Source organism: Apiospora hydei (assembly GCF_038363865.1).
Source record: "Apiospora hydei strain CBS 114990 chromosome Unknown utg000004l_segment0_segment0, whole genome shotgun sequence".
In the NCBI taxonomy this organism is placed as follows: Eukaryota; Fungi; Ascomycota; class Sordariomycetes; order Amphisphaeriales; family Apiosporaceae; genus Apiospora; species Apiospora hydei.
In genome coordinates, this window is record NW_027117363.1 from 3,714,599 (window position 1) to 3,735,167 (window position 20,569).

The 20,569-nt window shown below is 54.2% G+C and overlaps 6 protein-coding genes across 6 annotated transcripts; 2 read left to right on the forward strand and 4 right to left on the reverse strand.

Moving 5' to 3' along the window:
- Window positions 1-4,699: 4,699 nt before the first annotated feature.
- On the forward strand, window positions 4,700-6,192 carry PG997_003704 (uncharacterized protein; the record flags this gene model as incomplete). The annotated part of the gene is made up of 2 exons (XM_066808019.1): window positions 4,700-5,149; window positions 5,212-6,192. 2 exons carry the CDS (start codon window positions 4,700-4,702, stop codon window positions 6,190-6,192), a joined length of 1,431 nt encoding a protein of 476 aa, XP_066671637.1.
- Window positions 6,193-8,887: 2,695 nt separating this feature from the next.
- On the reverse strand, window positions 8,888-9,097 carry PG997_003705 (uncharacterized protein; the record flags this gene model as incomplete). The annotated part of the gene is made up of 1 exon (XM_066808020.1): window positions 8,888-9,097. The coding sequence occupies one exon, from the start codon at window positions 9,095-9,097 to the stop codon at window positions 8,888-8,890; it is 210 nt and encodes a 69-aa protein (XP_066671638.1).
- Window positions 9,098-12,063: 2,966 nt separating this feature from the next.
- Window positions 12,064-13,145, forward strand: PG997_003706 (uncharacterized protein; the record flags this gene model as incomplete). Its single annotated transcript, XM_066808021.1, has 5 exons — window positions 12,064-12,370; window positions 12,486-12,593; window positions 12,647-12,768; window positions 12,822-13,007; window positions 13,065-13,145. The coding sequence occupies 5 exons, from the start codon at window positions 12,064-12,066 to the stop codon at window positions 13,143-13,145; spliced, it is 804 nt and encodes a 267-aa protein (XP_066671639.1).
- A 176-nt stretch (window positions 13,146-13,321) lies between these two features.
- Window positions 13,322-14,462, reverse strand: PG997_003707 (uncharacterized protein; the record flags this gene model as incomplete). Its single annotated transcript, XM_066808022.1, has 2 exons — window positions 13,322-14,308; window positions 14,334-14,462. The coding sequence occupies 2 exons, from the start codon at window positions 14,460-14,462 to the stop codon at window positions 13,322-13,324; spliced, it is 1,116 nt and encodes a 371-aa protein (XP_066671640.1).
- Window positions 14,463-16,382: 1,920 nt separating this feature from the next.
- On the reverse strand, window positions 16,383-18,489 carry PG997_003708 (MFS drug transporter; the record flags this gene model as incomplete). The annotated part of the gene is made up of 5 exons (XM_066808023.1): window positions 16,383-16,571; window positions 16,672-16,814; window positions 16,916-17,237; window positions 17,300-17,820; window positions 17,907-18,489. 5 exons carry the CDS (start codon window positions 18,487-18,489, stop codon window positions 16,383-16,385), a joined length of 1,758 nt encoding a protein of 585 aa, XP_066671641.1.
- Window positions 18,490-19,015: 526 nt separating this feature from the next.
- Window positions 19,016-20,530, reverse strand: PG997_003709 (uncharacterized protein; the record flags this gene model as incomplete). Its single annotated transcript, XM_066808024.1, has 1 exon — window positions 19,016-20,530. The coding sequence occupies one exon, from the start codon at window positions 20,528-20,530 to the stop codon at window positions 19,016-19,018; it is 1,515 nt and encodes a 504-aa protein (XP_066671642.1).
- Window positions 20,531-20,569: the final 39 nt, after the last annotated feature.

Consider the following 20,569-nt stretch of genomic DNA (forward strand, 5'->3'; position numbering starts at 1 on the left):
GTGGCCCCCTAGGGGGGCGTGGGAGGTACCATCCGTCGTTCAGTCACTTACTTGATTTTGGTGCGTGAGAACAAAATGCCCCTTCCGCAGTCTACATGTTTTCCTTCTCTCTCTCTACTATCGTTGTACGAAGGGCTTATCATATGGGAGGCGCGTCGGTGTTCTTAGTTTCGGTTCGTTTTTTTTGTTATCTCGGTGGCTTGCTACGACTTATGATTACTACACCGCATGGGATGAATGACTTGCTTTGCAACTTGATAATCCCCTCTAGCAGTTACTGGCATCTCGATCAGAAAGCCTGCTTGCGACCGGTAATAAGGCGATGTTCCGACTACATGTACTGGTGATCTTGCACTAAGTCTAGTGCATTCATGACAATACGACCTCGTCAGTAGCTCCTTCAATATGACTTCATTGCCCGAGAGGGAAAGAGCAGGTTTGTATTTTCTTGGCAGATATCTCTTCAAGTCCGACCCCAGTGGATGTATGTCAGGTGTCGCTGGTTCCTGACTCGTTACACATGTCAAGTTTCAAGAAAGTACCCATGCTCTCTCCAGCCTTTTTTCCCGCTCTGTTCTGTTCTTCTCCCTCAGCACATCGTCAGGATGCCGAGCCTTGGACTGTCGACGATAACCCGAAGTAATTGGAATGAAAAAGAACGTCAGGTGGCTTCGCCGGTCTTTGGTAACTCGTTAGAGTTTCAATCTCGCATGTGGTTCCTGGCATTTTTCGCACCTTGCTTGTTCCCGTCAGATCCCCAGCGACGGCGTTCTCTACCGCTGCATACCCAAACCCTTCATTGTGTGCTTTGGGATACAGTAGGTGGCCTTTGGCTGGAGCAAAGGATAAAACTGGAGACATTTCTAGAGGCTGATCTTGCACGCTTTTTTACTTCCTGATCCGCTCCGCGGAAGTGTGCGAGCAGTCCGCTAGGGCACAGTGACGAACGGTGTCATCATCTTTCGACCTACCTTACCTCTCTCTACCTGCATCGGAGGCTACCTGTAGTAGCAGGTGGGAATGCACACGGGAGATCCCTAATCTTAGCGCAGGCTATGTTGGTGGTTGGGCAGCGGGCTTGTTTTCTGTTCCACGCCTTACTCCGTACTACCCCGCAAAATGGCTCATCAGGATCCTGAGGATTGGTGTTGACTTGCTATGTATGTTGTGGAGGAAGTTGGTGTGCTGCTTGCTTCGGGTCGGGGTCCTTGGGAAGATCGACTGGCCGGTGATGGATACATAAAGTCTGATTGGGTTTAGGTGTCTTGGAGGTTTTGAATCTGTCGTACGAAAGATAAGGATGCAGCAAGGGAACCTCGGACCAGTCTCTCGCATTGCCCACCATACCGCGTGCCTTTCACGCCCACCCGTCACGAAGCCGCTTGGCCGCTGTCTTGTTCACATGTCGTTCGTTGGTCGCAAGCGCGGGTGGGAGATAGATGTCATCACTCAAAGCCGCCCTTGGAAAAGGCACACGTGTTGTGGTGATGGTGGGCGGTTGATGGTGTGTGTGACTGCTTGCCTATTCCACAGCAGCTCGGGGCTAAAACAGTTCGCGGGGAACCAACCGAGCAGGAGGAGCCAATAATGAGATGGCGATAAGGGAGTCTTTCTCGTTTACGGCTTGACGCATGGGCGTGCCCAGTAGCACTTGGTAGTAGCAGTGTGGGGTCGACTGAAGTTGTGAGGTTATTGGCGTTACTGGCGTTACTGGCGTAACTTGCTGTTGCTGGTCTGGGGTGAGTAATCTTGCCTAATACAGCGAACTCCCTGATGGGAAACACCACGCCATTGATCCAAGCCTTGAAACAGCCTGGAAGCCACATATTCACTGAATATTCCATGATTGATCGAATGGGCGTTCTTGGACCTGGTGCTACGCATACATACGTCACGGTCTGCTGGTGCAGCCCCAGTTCAAGGTTAACCGTCAAACCCAAGCTCGCACGATATAGTAAGATCAACCATGGCGGAACAAATTAACAATAGACAAAGCGAAAAAGACTGTGCGGTTGTGATGCCGTGGTGGGACGCTGCGTGTGCCGATGTTCTTAAGGGCTCTGGTCAAACGCCCAAGACGAAATGCAGCTTACTTGATCCCATGGGGATTCTCAGGCAAGAGGACTCAGGCCAATACACCATGACAGCAGAGTGCAGTCCAATCGTTCTCGGCTCTGCGGGTTGAACGTTGCGGTCAATCAACCGTCAGGATGGGGCCCGGGTGATGGAAACCATCTCGCCCGGCACTGGAGAGGGTGGCTGGGTGGTGCCTTGTGCTTCTATCCATCTTTCCGGCCGCTGCTTCTGGAATAAAGATCACCTCGTGTACCCGACGTGACTGGAAGCTGGGCAAGGTTGAATACATCATTCAATGTTCAATGGGCCGATTGTAGTTTCGGGGCTGGCAGAAGAACCCTCGGGTTTCGCTGAATAGCGCCCGCCGCCTGCTGTGTGCAGGTCACAGTCAGTAAGTAAGTACTTGGTAAGCAATCACTGACTGGAGAAACTGGGCCATCGGGCCAAGCCGGTGCTGTATGAGTCAACAGAAACCAGTGTCATTGTAGAAGTCCCTGGGTTTTCTATGTATTGTTGAATGTGCCAGACCTATGTACGGGATGACGTCCAATCCAATGGCGTGCCACTTCTGCAGTGTGAGTTGGCGGATTGAATGAATGAATGTGGTTCTCGCGAATGGCCCGGGTTCGCCGGTCCAGAAATAATAATGGAGGCAGCACATCCGAATAGAGCCTGAAGAAAAAGCAATAGCCCGTTACTGCCGAAGACTGCAGGTGCAGCTGCAGTCGTTTCAGAGCGAAGAAAAGCGAGGCGCGCATTGGATTCATCCTATATTATTTGAGATGCTGATGGCTGAGAGGGTTGGTGAGCTAGTTACCTTATCCATCAAATAGCCCCAAAAGCAAGGGGGACTTGACTTATCATACTTTGCACTTCTGTCATGCACTGTTTTGACAACGTAGGCGGGAGATAACAGGCCGTGGGGGAGGGCAGCCCGACCGGACTTTTTAGTCAACTGAGCTGAAGATCCGAGAGTTTGCGGGTAGTGCCTAGAAAGTTTACCTTATCTTGCTTTGGGCTGGACGTCGCGCGCCTGGGAGGGCAATCAATGGGGGAGTTGGGGAGTTGGGAGTCTCCCAACCAACTGCCGCCACTGTCAATAGCTGTTTGTTGGATACCTGTCACCACTTGATTGCGCACGCAGGGTCGGGTCGGGCGGCCTTTGTGCTGGATTTGTCCGTATCCGAAGACTGCCAGGCTGTCTGTCGGGTGCTATGTCATTATGTGACACGTTATAACAGGTATCGAAGTGCCAACCTAGGCGCATGTAGATTGGAAAACAAGCAACATCGATTGAGCCTGCCTGCCTCCCTGCCTGCCTGCCCCCACACCATGGTAAGGTATGCAAGTGAACCAAGGTACGGCCCCAACTGGACCCTTATGAATCCCACACCTCCTGATCAGGCAGGCCGAGGGCATATCCCAGCGCATGTACAAGCGACTTGTACAGCAGACACCGCCAGCCCAAGCCCCCCAGCTCTGCCCAGTCAGCCAGGGCTGTTTTGTTACCTGCCCAAACAGAGCCTTGGACGACCAAACACCACTGCCAACGGGTTCGACGGGTGCAGGGATCTGCTATTCGAGCTATCTAACCCAGCGGGGCGTATGTGACTTGGATCAAATGCTGTTGCGCTGCCCTGCCTGTATGCATGCTCAATACATCCGGGATACATGTACTGCAGCTTACTTGACTCTCCTCTTCCTGGGACCCCCTGCCTTTATTTGCCTACCTCTTTACTTACTCCTGCTTCCCATTCATCTCAGCTCTTCTTCCCAATTATCCCCCTCCTGATAGAGTCTTCCGCTATAGTCTCACAGCCGTATTAAGTATATCAATACATATCTTGCAGAGGGCCCTGGAAGGTATGCGCCGATAGGGTTGCATCCGCGCGAAGACGACTAGACTGCCATTAGTCCCATCTCCTCCGAAGTTCGCCGTCTCAGAGTCCAGCAGAGATAAGGATTCCTGTTGATGAATCGGCGCCGCCCATAAACACACTCAACACTCCCAACCAGGACAAAGCCTTTCGCTTTCTTTCAGCGAAATCTTTCTTTCCGGGCCATCATCACGAGCCCCATCTAGCGAGACCTGCAAATTATTTTCTGCCTGGTTACATTACAGATCGACACACACCCGACCGACATCATTGCTGTACGGGTCCTGCATTTCAGCGCGGGCGCCATTACGTACTGAAAACACCCACCCCTGTGCCTGCGGCACACGATCACGACTCAATTGACTGGTCCCCAAAACTGGTACTCGCTTGTACCGACAACCGGTCGCCTGCCCGCCTGTCCGCCTGCCCTTTTTACTGGACTCTTGAGCGACTGCTGGAATTGGCTTTGTATTCGACTGTGCCTTGCGGCGTTAGTATGCCCCACAGCAGAACCCTTGTGCAGGAGCGAGTCCCAGCCCTCAGGTTACGGATACCCGACAGCTTTTATAATAAGGCTTCTGGGAAGGGCGGCCGTTGAGCCCGCCTTCCAATCACCGAGACTAGGATGATGATGACACCAAAGCCCTTCTTCTACTCCCGCCAGTCCCAACTTCCTTCCCCTTCCACCCCATCAACAACGCCAACAACCCCGTCCAAGCCACGATTTGCTTTCCTGCAGCGGAGAGATGCTTCGGCAACAACAAAAGGACATCTCTAACCAACCCTCCCCCCAACCTTCGCTATCTGGATACACGACCGAGAAAATGACTAAACGCAAGGAGCCGGATAGCCGGGCTGCCTCGCCCAGTCGCAACTCTCCGAAATCAGCATCGACAGCCAACGCGGCAGCGCGCCCAATGACGCCATCGAGTGCCGTGCAGATACCCGTGAAGTCGAAGATGGAGGCCGTCAACAAGCACAACATGAAGACCCGGTATCATGATCAATCAAGCCGGCGATCGTCGAGCGCAGGGTCTCGAGGGCGGGAACTCCGGTCGCCGGATGCTGTACCACCCAGTGTCGCTGCGCTTCTGGCTGGGACGAACATACCACCGCCTAATAGGCGTGGGAGTATGAAGCAGCGTCAACGAAAAGAAGCGCGCATGACCGTCGACTCCATCGTTCCTCGATCCCAAGTATCCGAAAAAGACCTGAGCCAGGAACTATGCTTCACGCCTTCGAGCCTGTCCCCCTTTAGTCGGAGTCCGTTGGACGTGCTGCTGAGCCCCCAGATGAACTAGGCGAGGAGGACGCGTCGGTTTCGGACAGTGTTTTCACATCTACTTTATCATCACGGCCAGGCTCGTTCGAAAGCCTACCGTCGTTAGGCGATTCCATGGGCACTGGCACGATGCCTTCGTTTGACAGTCCGGTCACGCCAAGAAGCAAAAGATTTCGACAACCACGCAGGTCCCTTGAGCCTCTCCCCTCTCCACCAGGCGAAGAGCCGGACCACCCTCTGTCTTCTAAGCTTACTGCCGACGTTGATCAGGTAGAGTTCAGGGTATTTGATCCTCTGCCGGCCCGTTCAGACAAACAACAAAACACCGTCTTCCTGCCGTTCAAGACAGCTCTCAAGTCAAATCTAACGGCCTCTATTCGAGTTTTGCGATCCGCCGCCAAATCTATCTCTCAATTTACATCTTCATCAATCCCGCCTGAAGATTTGCTAGTGCGGTCACTTCTAACGGTCGACCCAACTGTGCCATTCACGGACGAGAAACGGCCACCCGTATTGGAGGATGAACCCAGCGAGGCGATGCGCCGTTATCTCAATCCCACCAGCAGCGCCCGGCTTGAGGTACGGACAGGAGGCGCGACGTCTACGCGCAGCTACACTGCTTCGATCCAGATGCAGACTTACAAAGTGCAACGTTCGAGGAATCCCTCCCCAGCGGCCAGCCGTGGAGCCATCCCATCTCCACCAGAGTCACCGAAGGCCTCAACAACCTCGACAATGCCTCCCGGGCCGCGGCAGCGAGAGATCCGCGAGAATTCCGACTTCATTCGCATTGCGGTTATGGAGCATTTGATGCGCAAGCGTGGCAAGTTGGATGACCAGCGAGAGGGGCATGCTCGGTGGTTGTTACCACCCCGCCAGCTCAATTCAAAGGTCTACGAGATTGGATCCGACGGAGTCCCCGTTAGATGGGTTTCGATTTCGCAGGACAGCATTTGAAGTCGAGCAAAGGCTTCTTGTTTTGTTTTTTTACAACATTCTTACCATTACAGCGCTTTCGAGGCTTGCTCCGAGCCTGATATCGCATTCGATCTACGCACTTTGTTGCGCCGCATAGCCCAAAGAATTAAGGGTTCGGTTCTGTTGCGGGGCAGAGAGAGTCCGAGGGCTCTGTATGCCAAACCGCCCACTGTGGCCTCAACAGGGGTTGGCATATTGTGTCGGTGAAACTCGCATGGGAGCCAAAGCGCGGAGCGAAAAGAAAGTCTGCACCGACGGGTCCCAGGCATTCATTCCATTACACAACCAAAAGCAAGGCGCACAGCGAAAACGGCAAGCAGCAAGAACGGGTGCGACCCGCCCCTTCGTCACAGCGTCGCAGCCGTGGGGCAGCCCCTGGCAAGTCCCGAGATCGTGGCCTCCATAACAAAGAAAGTTATGATTGCCTACAGATTGCTCCACTCTGCCGGCGAACATGAACCGGACAGGTGGATATCCGCAGCATTCTAGAAGACTTTCACGAGAGTGGCTGGACTGCGAGAAATTCCGAACTCGCGCGAACCCAGCAGTCCGCAGTTGGCCTCCTCGGTGAGCGGAACGGAATCAGCTGGAGCCACCAGCACCAGACGCAATCGCATTGCCCTGTTCTTTTCAGTGGCAAGCATCCTGTCAGCACTTGACGTGGCGGGTAGAACAGAACAGCCTGCAACGATGGCTGGCATGATGCATTGCATGGCAGTCTACTTTCAGGGTTTCCCCCCCTTCTCTCCCTCCTTTGCGACCGGGGAAAACGCTTCTTCGCGTTTCAAGCGGCGCGCGCGGGCTGCTGCAGGCTGCAGGCTGCAGGCCATGGTCAGCATGTGAGAGTCTCCATAGCCTGGGCCTGGCTTGGTGGTTTTTTTGACAGTCCTTCGTGCCCGCACCGTACCGCGCTATCCACATGGCATTCCGCATTCCCCAACCAGCAAAACGTTGGGTTCCCACACCACACACATACAACCCTCGATTTTTTTTTGATTTTTTTGCACTCATGACAGCACAATTGCTGCTTGTATTCACAACTTCCTATTTAGCCCGCCATATATCCACCACAGCACAGTACAGCACATGCATATAGCCCCAGACTTTCACGCATGGCCTCTCTGTATTTTTACGGCCACAATACCTTTTTTGTTCATTTTCTTGTTGCTTACAGCGTTTGTGGGGCTGCTTGGTGTTTCTGGTTGCATTGGGAAGGTGTTATTGATTCCGGGTGCACAAGAATTTGATTCCCGTCAAGGGGGAAAGCGTTAGCATGGCTGGGCGTCGGGATCAGCATTAGAAGCGAAGACACGTATTTTATTTTCATCGTTAACTCATTTCCCCTCGGGCCCGTCTGGCCAGGGCAGGCAGGATGGCATTCTTGCAAAAATGGCATTGGAGACGGGCTTTGTTTGGCGCGTGTAGAATAGCAACCTCAGGGTCCAATCCAGTCCTGCTAGTTTAGTTTATCCACATCAGTCCCTAAGCAGCTACCGCAACTCAATCGCGTCGTGATCAGGTCCCTGCATCAGTGCCCAACCATGCCGCAAATACCAGAATCTGACTGGGGCTGTCATAATGACCATACGCCTATCCGTCAACCGAATGCCAATGCTACTTCATGTAGGGCATTGTCAATCACGACTCTGACTTTACTATCAGAAAAGACAGCAATTAGCGGTGTACGATATAGCTGACTCACGGACAAGGCATCCCATCCCGGCCATCCACAGCCCAAGCGCCGCCCTATGACCCGTACCTCCAAAATTAGGCTATGGCAGATGATGTGAGGCTTATTTTCCAAGCTTTGGATGTGTTGTCGTGGCATGCAGTACGTCCTGCGGTACTAGTCCTCAGCCCTAAGCCCTCGACCTTCGTCCCCTCCGCATCAAAGTTCTCATGGCAACAACCCTCCTTTCCCGTCCAGTGGTCCGTCAATCACAGACATGGGTTATGTACGTTCGCCTCCCGCCCGCTTGTGTGGGCTCTCGAATGAGACCAGTGCCTGGTCCAATTTCGATATAGTGGCTGGCGCTACGGCTCTTTTGTTCGAGACCATGTCTCCGTCAGTTAGGCCTCTCCGAGGTCTATCTCTCTCTCTCTCTAGTGTCTTGAAAGAGGCCACCGGCACCATCCACACAGTGGCTTGCAAGCTAGTTGCTGGAGTACAGGTATGGTTGGGGCAGTGTTGAGAGACGGCTAGCATTGCCCAGAACATGGCAACCGGTCGGTCGAGGCATTTGCCTTCTGGGGAGGAGCAGACCCTTGGTACGCGACATAGCTCGACGGCCACTTCTCTTGCACAGCCTCAAGTGAGGTGGGCATGCTTGGGTAGGTAGTGAACGGGTAGGACAACCAACCTCCACTGCTACCTTTTGATATATCTGACATGGAGTGCCTATTCCCAAATGGCTCTCTTCACATGACACACATTTGCATACGGAACTGACATTGTTAAGCGGCATCGTTCACAAATTGCAATTTCAGCAGGCAGCGTTTTGGCAAGATGTGATGTAAACTGGCGGTGTTCCCATAAGATACCGATAGTTTGGTGTTGTAGTCTTTCCGGTGTTGCGCATCCTTCTATTCCCACGTGTGCCCTCGCTCCATCCAAGCCGTCTTCTCTTCCACGTGTCGACCTACGACGGTATCCATGCATCTCCTCTCCCTCTCTTTAACCGAACACCCTCCCCCGTAGCTCCCTCAAGTCCATCAGGTTCACGTCGTATGGCGAGAGCGCCGCACTGCTCGGGTCCTGGCATCTCTTGGCCCCGGTCACGAGGGCCCAGGTCACAGCCAGGAAGACGGCGCCGGCGGCAACCATGACGATGCCCAGGGCAACGCCCTCGGCGGAGACCCTGTACGTCTTCTTGTTCGTTGGCATGGTGTTCGTCGATTTTCTGGTACAGTGGCGACGAATAGTTAGCATCACGCCATAGTGTAAGCCCACGTGGAATAGCTGGTGCTCGTCAAGTAATGTACTAACCTGTCTTGATTAAACACTCGGGTAACCAATCGGATAAGCAGTCAGGTAACAGCTGGAATAACCACTGGAATAACGGGTCGTATAACCGGTATATCTACCAGTGGGACAACATCAAGTTCTTGGTAGGGATCTCTGCTGATGCCACTATGACTTCCAATGGGGGAACGAGACAGTGCCACGATAGCCATTTGGTGGTGTCTTTCAGAGAAAGGGCCGAGAAGGAATAGTTCTTCCCAAGTGAGAGGGGTGGGCAGATTGCATTTTATGTGATAGGAAATGCTGGTAGGATTGAATGTTAGGGGAAAGGTGTCACGGTGAAGCAATAAACATGACCCACTGGGAAAGATGACTCGAATTTGTACTCGTTAAGAAATGAATCACTGAATCACGGAGAGTCAATACTCGGTCATTTCGATTATGGCGATGGTTCTGGCCCTGTCCATCCAATGCCAAAGGCGCGTATTGTGAACGTAAAGAGTAACGATTGTCCGGCGCCGTGCCTGGACAATCGAAACCTTGGCGACTATACGACTTAGCTAGAACAACAAATACAATCAAAGGCGGGCGCTAGACAGACTGAGTCTAATACATGAAGCTGCTGCCTAAAGCAGAACTACCAAAGGGCGAGAGCTACTGGGGGCGACTCCTCCTGTAGGGCGGGCGACAGTGACAGCAAGTACTACCAGACAGCGAACACTATCACAAAGGATCATGTTCCAGGGACACTACTTCGTCACGGATTGGTGATGCTGAACATACCTAGCGTCCACAAGTTTGACTGGTACGAAAGAATGCAGAGTGTGGTTTGTCTGAGGATAGGGGGTTGGCTGCTAGCATACCATGTGTCAATTACAAAAACTGACACACAGGAATTCTCTTCAGTCCACTTGAGGACCATTAGCAACTGAACATGCAACGACATAATTGTATGACCTCTTGGTTAGCTTATCATCACTGTTGGGCGTTTAATTGCGGAGGAATAAGAGCATATTCAGGACCGGAACATCTGTCTTATAAGCACGCATATAAAGGAATAACTTGTCTTCTTCCTTTATCGTGACTACAATTGTATTCGTATAGCGGTACTATCTGCTGGCACTTTTGGATGCACAAAAGCATCGTGAATAGGAAGGTATGTGAGTTACATACCGATCCTGAACAACCAGGAGGTGATTATTCTGGTCCGCGATGGCTTTGACCAAATCTTTAGCTGATATGACAACAATTGCTTTGCCCCCTCTATTCTCATTAAAATTTTCCATGACGGGGTACAGAAACGGTTCTATAGACCGAGAGCTATCCTGCACATATCGAGAACTGGTAGGTCGAATGTTCCCCTATCTCAGGGGCAGATGGGACCGCAGTTTGTCTTGGGCAAATAACTTCATCACCAGACCTTTTGTACATTGCATAAAATTCCGAGGCGTGCAACAACGTTTCCTACTCCGAGAACTACAGATGAAGTCATACAATATTGATCTATTGATCACTCTCCCTTCCTCCCAACATGTATGGAAGTAAAATCGCCCGTAACACTTCGGTCTAGCTTCAATCCACAGTTCAATATAACATCCGTATGGTATGATGGCCGTCGTTTCGCTTGGATTGCTTGGTCTATGCCAGTTCAAAACTCTACGCAGGTGATCAGGCACATCCTCAGCGTGACATTTCCATGACGTCCTTTGTTTGACCGAGCACGCTGTTATGAGTTCCCAGCCTTTGGTTCCCTCAGTGATTTGTGATATTGTATAAGAGCACAGAAAATGTCTTAAGTAGAGATGCCACTATACTTTCTTTGCATGTAGCTCAGCGCCGCCTCGCTCAAGACCCTCACAATAGCACTGTTGCTGTCCTCGCCTCCCCGAATAACAAGTTAGATAGAAGGATATCAGCCGGCATGCAGCTCCCAGACTATTTGCTGGGCTACATGGAACGATGAATCCAAGGACGATGAGTGCAGCCAAAAAAAATCAAAATGAAACACAAATAGTTCGGAACAACCACGTTCTTGGGTACATGAAACCAAGCCTTGGCTGAACATGTACCACGAATAACATGACCAGCTTGCAAACACAAAAGGATCGATAAAAAACTGCAAATGCATGGCACAAATGACTGGCCTGGAGTTTCGTATACTTCGGCCTCCCCGCTGAACCAGTCACTAAAGACCCTCTGTAGGTGTTCCCCAGTCCAGCTCCTTATTGAAGCGGATGTTTGGCTTCAGAGTCAGTAGTCGGTCGTGATCGTGATAACGAGAAAGGTCCGTCAGGCAGAGTTGTTGTAATCACATTGAAACCATGCATGACAGTGGTAGTCTGGGGGATGAACAGACAACACATATCTCGACTCATAACCGAACCACTGTCCCAGAGCATTAGACAGTGCAGTTTTGACCAGTGCTCCAGAATGCTTGGGAAGTCAAAAATGTGTCACCAGTCAGCATCGCTTTCCATGGCTGGCGCGCCGAGCAAAAGTGCAGATTGTGGCCAGATTCAAGCCTTATGCTGAACTAAAGCTCGTCCCATGTGGTGGTGAAATCGGTCGAGGCTGGATCCGCGAAGAAGGCCATATCGTCCTGTTATATTTCTTCTCCTTGGGCGCTGGCGGTTGCTGCTCTGCCAAGCGTCTCGTGTTTCGGAGTTTCACGATGTTGACCCCTGACTCGAAACGTCGCAGGAATGGCTTAAGCGTCAGAGCCAGGATCCGCGGCTCCACCAAGAGCACTCTAATCCCCTACAAGCGCCCTCAAATCTTCGACCCGGATGTCTTTTTGGCAACGACAGTCTGCAACTGGGAGCATTCAATCTTCAAATTCTGATTGGTATGGTATGCTGAGTGGAAAGTATTGGCAAGCAGGAATCAACATGGCCAAAGATCAGAGAGCATCCAAGCAATACGACAGTCTGCGTGCAGACGACAACGACGATGCCTTGTCCGACTTGGACGTCTTCGAGAAGGACTACCTCCCGCAGCCCAAGCCCCGACACGAAAGGCTCCTCGCGGCGCTGCGACTGCAACCATACCGCTGGTTGGTCGACATAGTGCTGGTCCTCGCCGTCATTGGCCTGCTGGTGGAGCGACACCACCGGGGCGCCGCCGGAGCCGGCAGCGGCCAGTCCCCAGACCATCGCTATGAAGGAACAGGGGACTTGACAGGATTCGCACCGCGATGTAAGTATACGGAGTTGACGGCGCTCGCTCGCCCGCCCGCCCACATCCCCGGGCAAGATTCCGGACTCATATATGAACCGGAATGGAGACTGACTGCGATACACACACACAACAGTCACCCAACAGATCAAGACATTCAGCCCTGATCCTCTTTACATGCCCGACAACACGTCGGAGTTCTTCACCAAAGAGGTCAAACAGAAGTGGCTTGACCTGGTGCCTCGTAAGTGTTCACTGTTCATGCCGTTAGTGTTCCCAGTACTAACCAACTCACAGCGGGACTGGGTTATCTCAAAATCAACAGCTCTGAGAAGTATGATGACTTACCCAAGCCCCTGGTCGGCTATGGCGAGAACTTTGTCGTCACGACGTCGATGACGCACCAGCTACACTGTCTTGTGAGTGGGACTGGCACGCTGGTTGCGATGGGTGAAAGCTAACTAGGCGGCAGTACGCTATCGCGGAGACATATGCCGCCATAACCTCGAACAACACCCAAGTTCTGATGGAGACGTGGCATATGAACCACTGCTTCGACTACCTGCGACAGAGCATCATGTGCTCCGGCGATGTGGCACTGGAAGGGGAACAGACGACTTTCCCTGAAGGGTTCGATGGTAGTGACGGCTGGGACGCGGTGAGTATCCCTGGAATTTTGGATTAGTAGATGCTTATACTGACTTGAAATCCCTAGAAACACGTTTGTAAAGACTACAGCGAGGTGTATTCATACTTGGAAAAGAACGCGGTCAATAACAGGACGTGGATCTCGTAATTCATGACCACAATCAAGCTGTTAAACATTGCAAGGAGTTAGGGGATACGGCGGTGGCAACAACACCAGTACGAAGGCGTTTTGGGGCTTTACTGCAGTAGAATTTAGACTTTATTTTGTATTTTATGTGGACAATGGCTTGCATCTTTCACAGACACAGGATCCAAGAAGCTTATCTAAACCTTGATGACGCTGATTTGCACAGAGTTGGTCGTGCTTGGTGGCAGCTTCCCAGCCCCAGCAATCAAGACATAGCTCGGGTCCTCTTGGAAGACCATCAGGGACCGCGTGTACGAGCTGCCGGCCGGCGTGGCAACCTTTTCCCAAGCATCTTCAGCGCCCAGGGCCCGGTTCATATAGACCTCGGAGCAGCAGCCCGACGAAACGATGATGGTCCCGTCCTCGCCGCCGGCGGGGGTCCAGACCACGTATGGGGACCCCGTGGGCACGTCGCCGCTCGTCGTCACAAGGGGGTGGTGCTCCGCCTGCATGAAGGCCTCGGGATCGGCCGACATGCGGTAGAAGACGGGAAACGAGTAGGACCCATCCGTCGTCGTCAGGTTCGGCCCGCCGCCGTACTCGTAGACGTAGATGTACTGCCCGTTGGGCAGCAGCGCCACCGTCGGCATGCCGGGCCGGTCCGTGTAGGTCGGGTAGGCCACGTCGTCGACCACGGGGGCATCGTCCCAGGCGCGGAGGTCCGCCGTGGTCTGGTGCACCAGCTTCTGCCCGTACGTCGCGTTCTCGCGCTGGTCCGAGTAGTAGTAGACCAGGCGGCCCTCGCGCGCCAGCAGGAACGGCTCCCAGACGGGCGTGAGGCCGTTGTCGGGCACGGCGCGCCCGCCCGCCGCGACGTGGCTCACGAACTCCCAGGTCAGGCCCGAGTCCGTGGACGCGTACAGCTCCAGCATGGTGCTCGAGAGGTCGGTGGGGATGGCGGAGCCCGCGAGCAGCAGCGTCCCCGCTGCGAAGTCGCCGACGGCCTCGGGCAGCACGTAGAGCTGCGGCTGGTAGCGCAAACCGACGCCGAGCGCCGCGTCCTGGACCCGCGCGATCTCGGTCCAGGTGGCGCCGCTGTCGGTCGAGCGGTAGATGGGGAAGTACACCGGCGGTGGCTCCGGGCTGTAGTTCTCCCAGGTCGCGAGCAGGTCGTTGTTGGGCAGCTGCACGGGCGCGGGCGTACAGGACGCGCGGGTCGGTGTAGTCGGACGGGGGCGTGAACAGGGTGACGTTGGTGAGCTCCGTGGGGGCCGCGCCGACGAAGAAGGGCGAGGCGAGAGAGAAGGCCGTGAGGGGCCAGAAGAGTGAGCGAACCATCTTGCCGAACGGAGATGCTGAGTCTGCAGTGGCATGGGAACTAGGCACACATCATGGCACCATAGGTAGCCTTTATATACCCTTACCCCCGACATCCGGTGTCGTTACAAAACGGAACAAGCCTGACTTTCTTTTTTTTCCCCAGGATCCAAGCCCGACCTCCCCTCATCTTACGCTTGGCTGACCGTCAAGTCCACCAATCACAATGACCAATCGAACGAGGTGCCTTGAAGCTCTCGTCACGGCAAGCAGGGGTCAACAGTGCCGCTTCCCCCAGACCAGTTACCCCGTGCCCGGTTCTTGGGGAAAATTGGGGTAAGGTGTTATGCGCGCCTATCGACGGCGACGATCCGGGGTCAGAGGCCAGCCGTCCCATCAACCCCACAGTGGAGTGATGTCGTATCCAATTACCAAGAACCCGACCAACGGAGCATCATGTGCTATGGAACAGCCACCTGGATCTTGCAATGCCTGTTCTTGACGCCGAGGCATGACGTCCTGGCCGGTGGCTGTGAGCTTGTGAGACGTAATATCGTAAGTCGAGTTATGTGTAGAATATGGTGCTGGAGAATACTATCAATAGCCGCGCCAGTTTCCTGGCTTCTTCCGTCTCCTTGCCCTTCCAATATGGCACGCCCGAGTAGCCGTGCAGTTCAACTGCCACAAAGGCGACACATGCAACAGAGAAGTCTACAGTGGCATGACGATAATTAGCAAGAAATAATAAAGAGTGGACACAAACCCATGGGGTAGGCAAGACCCTCGACTGCAATGGAGTTGTGGGAAGTCTCCGTGGCATTGATATTGCTAGTCGACATTGCCAGTCCTGTCAGAATGAGTTCTTTAAGTTGTAGAAGTCAAATGTAATCCCATGAGTCCTGCTGAGTCAAAGTCTGCGACAATTTCCGTATAGCATATTTATTCTCGAAGTTGTCTAACGGTTTTCTCACGGCAACAGCTTCTACGAGGGTACTGTTGTTGTCACTGGCTTTGTTGCCGCCCTAGAAAATACGCTGGCAACAAATATGCCGCCAGCGGTTGGCTGGGTTAGTAAGTCACTCATGGCGGCCCGACTCTGGGGACTGTGATAATAGGGGGAAAGGTTCACTCAGAGCCGGGGATATGTTTTGTGAGGGCGAGTTCGTCTTATATCAAGAATTAACTGGTGGTAGGGGTGGCCGGCTTACAATAGGCAACCGTAACATACATAACTTCACAAAGGATGGTTCAAGATTGTAACATTGGACCTATTCTGCTGAGAAATGATATGTCATGTTGATTTGGGTACAAGAATGCTACCTCGTTTCGTGAATGAAGTTCGTCGGACTAGGCAACCACGGTACAAAGATACAACATGAAAAGTAGATGCAAACAAACAAGCAAGTGCGACCATCTCAGGTGGGGGGTTATTCGTGTTCGATATGGATAGGTAACTAACTACCTTCTACACGGTTCCTGCACTCCAGGCGTCACACCCTCAAAGCAAACACTTTCAACTCTCCTCATCGACATCTTTGTTCTATATCGGGGTACAACAACAACGCTCTACCCGCGCATCATGGGACAGTACTGGAAGCTTGTCGATATCGACAGGCGCGAGGATCTAGGCCAAATTAGCAGAAACAAGTTCCCTCGACACCTCCATGGACCAACTCTGATCGAGCTCCTCAGACGGCCTGAATGGCGTTCTGTCACATTTGAAACCAGCGCTATTGCTGCTTCGAAGCCACCTAGGCAAGGTTTCTCCCCCAGGTTCGTCGTTCTCAACCTGATGTAAAATAAAGCAGTGCCAAAGCCAGTCTACTTGGACTGCCTCAGGAAATCATCAATGAAATTGTCGAATTGATCTGTCTAGCGCCTAACTCAGCTTGAATTATGACGAAAAGGTGAGTTGAATGAAGATTTGACTCGCCACCAACTTCAAGAACTAGTTTTCCGGAGACCCTTCGCGCGCGCAGCCAATGCGGCACAGAGCGCTACCACAGCGCATGCAGACGAGGCGGCAAAGGAGTAGTGCAAACCAGCGTAATAAACATGGCGTGCCTTGAGCTGCACGTCTGGAGGTAGACGCAGGAGAGCGTCGACCGAGTGTCGCACATCGTCGATTACCTGTGTTGGTTTGGTTCATTAGGTCAGGCACGTATCGCTCAAAAGTTACGGGAAAGGGGTATTTGGTAGCTTAAGAAGAGGCAAAATGAAAGGGTCGTACTGTCCATTTGTTGGGCACGTCGCTAAGGGCTTCGGGGAGCCTGACGCTGAGCGTCGTCTGGATGATGGCAGAGGTGATCGATACGCCCCACACGGTCCCTAAAGACCGGATGAGGTAGACGGTCGAGGCTGATACGGCGTGATCTACATGTGTGCAACATCAGAAAATCCGCGTTTGGGTCTTGTTGTTCGCTCGATAACTGTTCGGACGCGAGGCGAAGAGAGTGGATGAAGAGGGGGCATACCGGAGTGTTCGAACGTAGCTAGGGACGTAAACAGGATCGCGGGGAAGATGACGCCTTGCCCGAGGTTGGCGGGGAAGATGTACACGAAATACTTCCAGTACGAGTCTTCGAATCGTAAAGATGCCATGAGGCCGTTCCCGAGGGCCATCAGGATCGCGCCGACGCGGACCAGGGTTAGGAGCTTGCCCCATCGGGACATGACGATACCTGCAATCAAGCCCCCGATAGGGACGGCCAGGGAGGGTATAATGAGCCGGGCCCCAGTCTGGGTGGCCGAGTCAAGCAATACGATTTGAAAGAACAGCGGGAGAATAAATAGAAACTGGCGCACTCGTCAATACTTTCCGTCACTACAAAGAACGGATCTCAGTTGAAATCGCTTACCGCAAAAGCCGAGGCGCCGGCGCAGACATTGGAGATTTGTATCAGGATGGGCAGCCTGGCATTGAGCATCCGAAGCGGGATCATGGGAATCGCCTTGGTGCGCTTCTCCACCCGGATGAAGAGGGCGAACAGAACGAGGCTCCCCAATAGAGCGCCGATGACCCAGGGGCTGCTCCAGGGCAGCTCGTTGCCGCCCAAGCTCAGCCCGACAAGCTGCACCGATACCGCCGCGACCAGGAGTAGGGCGCCCGAGAAGTCCACGACGTGCCACGTCTCTTTGAGCGTCTTTGAGCCTATAATCAGGTTCACCTTGGGGTCCTCGACAGCCAACCAGCCGACGACGAACGCGAATACTGAAATGGGGACCTGGAGGATGAAGCACCAGCGCCAGCCGATGGTGTCGGCGATGGCGCCGCCGAGCGATGCGCCGCAGATATAGCCGAAACCCGTAACGCCATTCTGGAGGGCTTGGTACATGCCTCTTTTCTGGAACGGGATCATATCCGAGTTGATAATCGTAGCTTAAGAACCGGAGTTAGTCAGCTCGTTCGGCCAATCGTTGTACCAAAATCAGCGAAAGGAGGATAAGAAATGCCAGATTACTCACCCATGGTCATGAGCCCCCCGCCGCCCAGCCCCGCCAGCGCCCGCATGCAGTTGAGCGCGACGATGTCGCCGGCGAGCCCGCAGCCGAGGCAGCCGAGGGCGAAGGCGACGGTGGCGAAGAAGAAGCAGACGCGGCGGCCGAAGAGGTCCGAGACGCGGCCGTAGAGCGGCTGGAAGGCGGTGCTGGTGACGAGGTAGGACGTGGTGAGCCACGAGGCCGTGTTGGTGGCGCCAAAGGCCGAGCTGATGACGGCGTAGGTCGCGGCCGTGATGGTGCCGTCGAAGCCGTACAGGAACACGTTGGACATGATGGCGACCTGGATCCAGACGAAGTTGCGCGGCGGCGTCCAGCGGTGGTGGTGCGCCTGGGCATCGTTGCCGTCGCCGCCGCCGTCGTCGCCTGGGCATGGTTCCGATGACGGGCCCAGGAGGTTCTGGGCCGCTTCGTCGTCGTCGGTGCTGTCCTGCGAGTGGCGGTGTTGGCTCTCTAGGTCCAGGCTGTCGCGCATTCTCAGCTCTACATTACCATCGCCGTGGCTTGACAAACGGGATGCTGCTGTACCGGGCTCAGTGAGTCCGGCCATGCTGTGTGGTAGCCTCTGACTCCCGGGTTGACTTATACTAAATTAATACCAATAAGTCTTGTCGGTATTTCGATTCCGTATCTGGTATCCCAAAGAGTTGATTCAAATTTACCTGAAGTGATCCGTGGTAGTGTTGAGGACAATGGGTAACCAAGTACTTAAGGTGCTGCATTAAGTATGTATATCCTGGTGTGTGTAACCCCCACCAACCAGCGACTTTATCGCCTGCGGGGAATCCATGCAGATCGATGCAGCAATTTTGCAGCAGGTAGCCACTCAATAGCACAACGTGCTTTGCCATTGAGTCATCGGCGTATTGCATCTCATGCGCCTAGATGACGTGCTTTTCGGATACAAAACAACACTGGGTATATAACCGTATATGCGTAAAATAACTATGTATCAACTAAAAAACAGGGTATTAAGACATGGACTATTTTCATGTCCTCCACGCTGGTCAACTGGGCCTAAAGTACACGAGAAGACGTGAGCAGCGCTACAAAGAACGACTCCGCATGCTGGCGATTTATGATCTGGGCTTCTTTGAGGGCATCAGGTATTCGCCGCCCCTCCATGCCTTGTACACACCATATAGCCCCTGGAAGGGCCGCACGCCACCCATCGGCTTGGGCTCCCCCTTCCCCTTCCCCTTCGCATCCGCGACCTTGACCTTGTCATAGACGCTCGGCAGGTAAGTAGCCCCGTACTTGGCGCGGAGGGCGTCGTACGCGGCCCGGTCGTACGACCGCCAGAATTCGTCCTCGGTGTAGTACGCGTGGGCGTACAGCCACTTCTTGCCGCTGAGTTCCTGCACCTTGCGCTCGAGCCCGCGGTTCTGCTCGACGAACGCGCCGTGGTTCAGGGACCCCGGCCGCCAGACGCCAAAGTTCATCAGGTACTCGGGCGTGCTCGAGTCCGCGAACTCGGCGTGCAGGCCGTGTCGCGCCTCCTCGGGCGGGCCGTCGCGGCGCACGCGCAGCGGGCAGAGCCAGAGTGGGTACGTCGGCAGCTCGTCGTCGAGCCACTGGTGCAGCGCGCCCACCTGGTCAAAGGGCACGCCGACGTCCTGCACGATGTAGTCGTCGGCCAGCCGGCTCTGGTGCAGCGCGTGGTACATGACCTTGGTGTGCATGTAGCGATCGAGGATAAAGCGGGTGATGCGGTTGAAGGGCGTGAAGAAGTAGCGGTAGGCGTACTTGGCTACCCAGAAGCCTCCTCGGTCATATCGGAACAAGTAGTCGACCAGCGGTATGTAATCGACCGTCGGCTCCCGAGCGTTTCGCGTCCGCTGCTCGACGTGTAGGTAGAACCAAGGATCGCTGCGTCGGGTAAACCTAGACGGCCGGCTTGATGTAGTTTTTGGCATCTCATTTACTAGACGGCCCAGACAGACAATGGTCGACTTGGGCGAGAACGCAATGGCATCAATGAAGTCGACCGCGGGCTCCCGCACCTGCTTCTCCATGAAGGCCGAGGCCTCGATCAGGCTAGCGAACGGCTGATACGTCAGCTCAACATAGTCAGCCGCGTCGCGCAGCTGCACCTCGAGCAACGTGACGACGCCGAGTGTGCCGAACCCGGACGCAGCGCCCCAGAACAAATCAGCATGCTCACCAGTCTGCGCGGCCCGGACGACATCGCCGCTCGGCAGCACGATCTCGACCCAGTTGATGGTGGAGTCGAAAGGCCCGTACCGGAAGGAGCTGCTCTCGCCGGAGCTGCCGGAGAAGCCGCCGCCGACGGTGATGTTGGGGAACTCCATGACGACGAGGGGCAGCAGGCGGCGCTGCTCCTGCGGCGTGAACGTGGCCGCGACGAGGGCGTCCATGGGCACGTTTGGCTCGACGAGGGCCGTCTTGCGCGCGCCGTCGACCTCCAGCACGTGGTTCAGCCCGCTGGTGTCGACGGTGTTGTCGGCGCGGCGCTCCGACTTGCGCGTGCTGTTGGTCGAGCCATGGTAGACGCGGAACTTCTCCTGCTTCTCGGAGAAGGTGCGGACCCGGGCCGAGATGGCGGCGACGGCGGTGTCGTGTGCCTCCATTTCACCCAGTCTGAACCTCCAAGGCCCCAGATCCCGGAC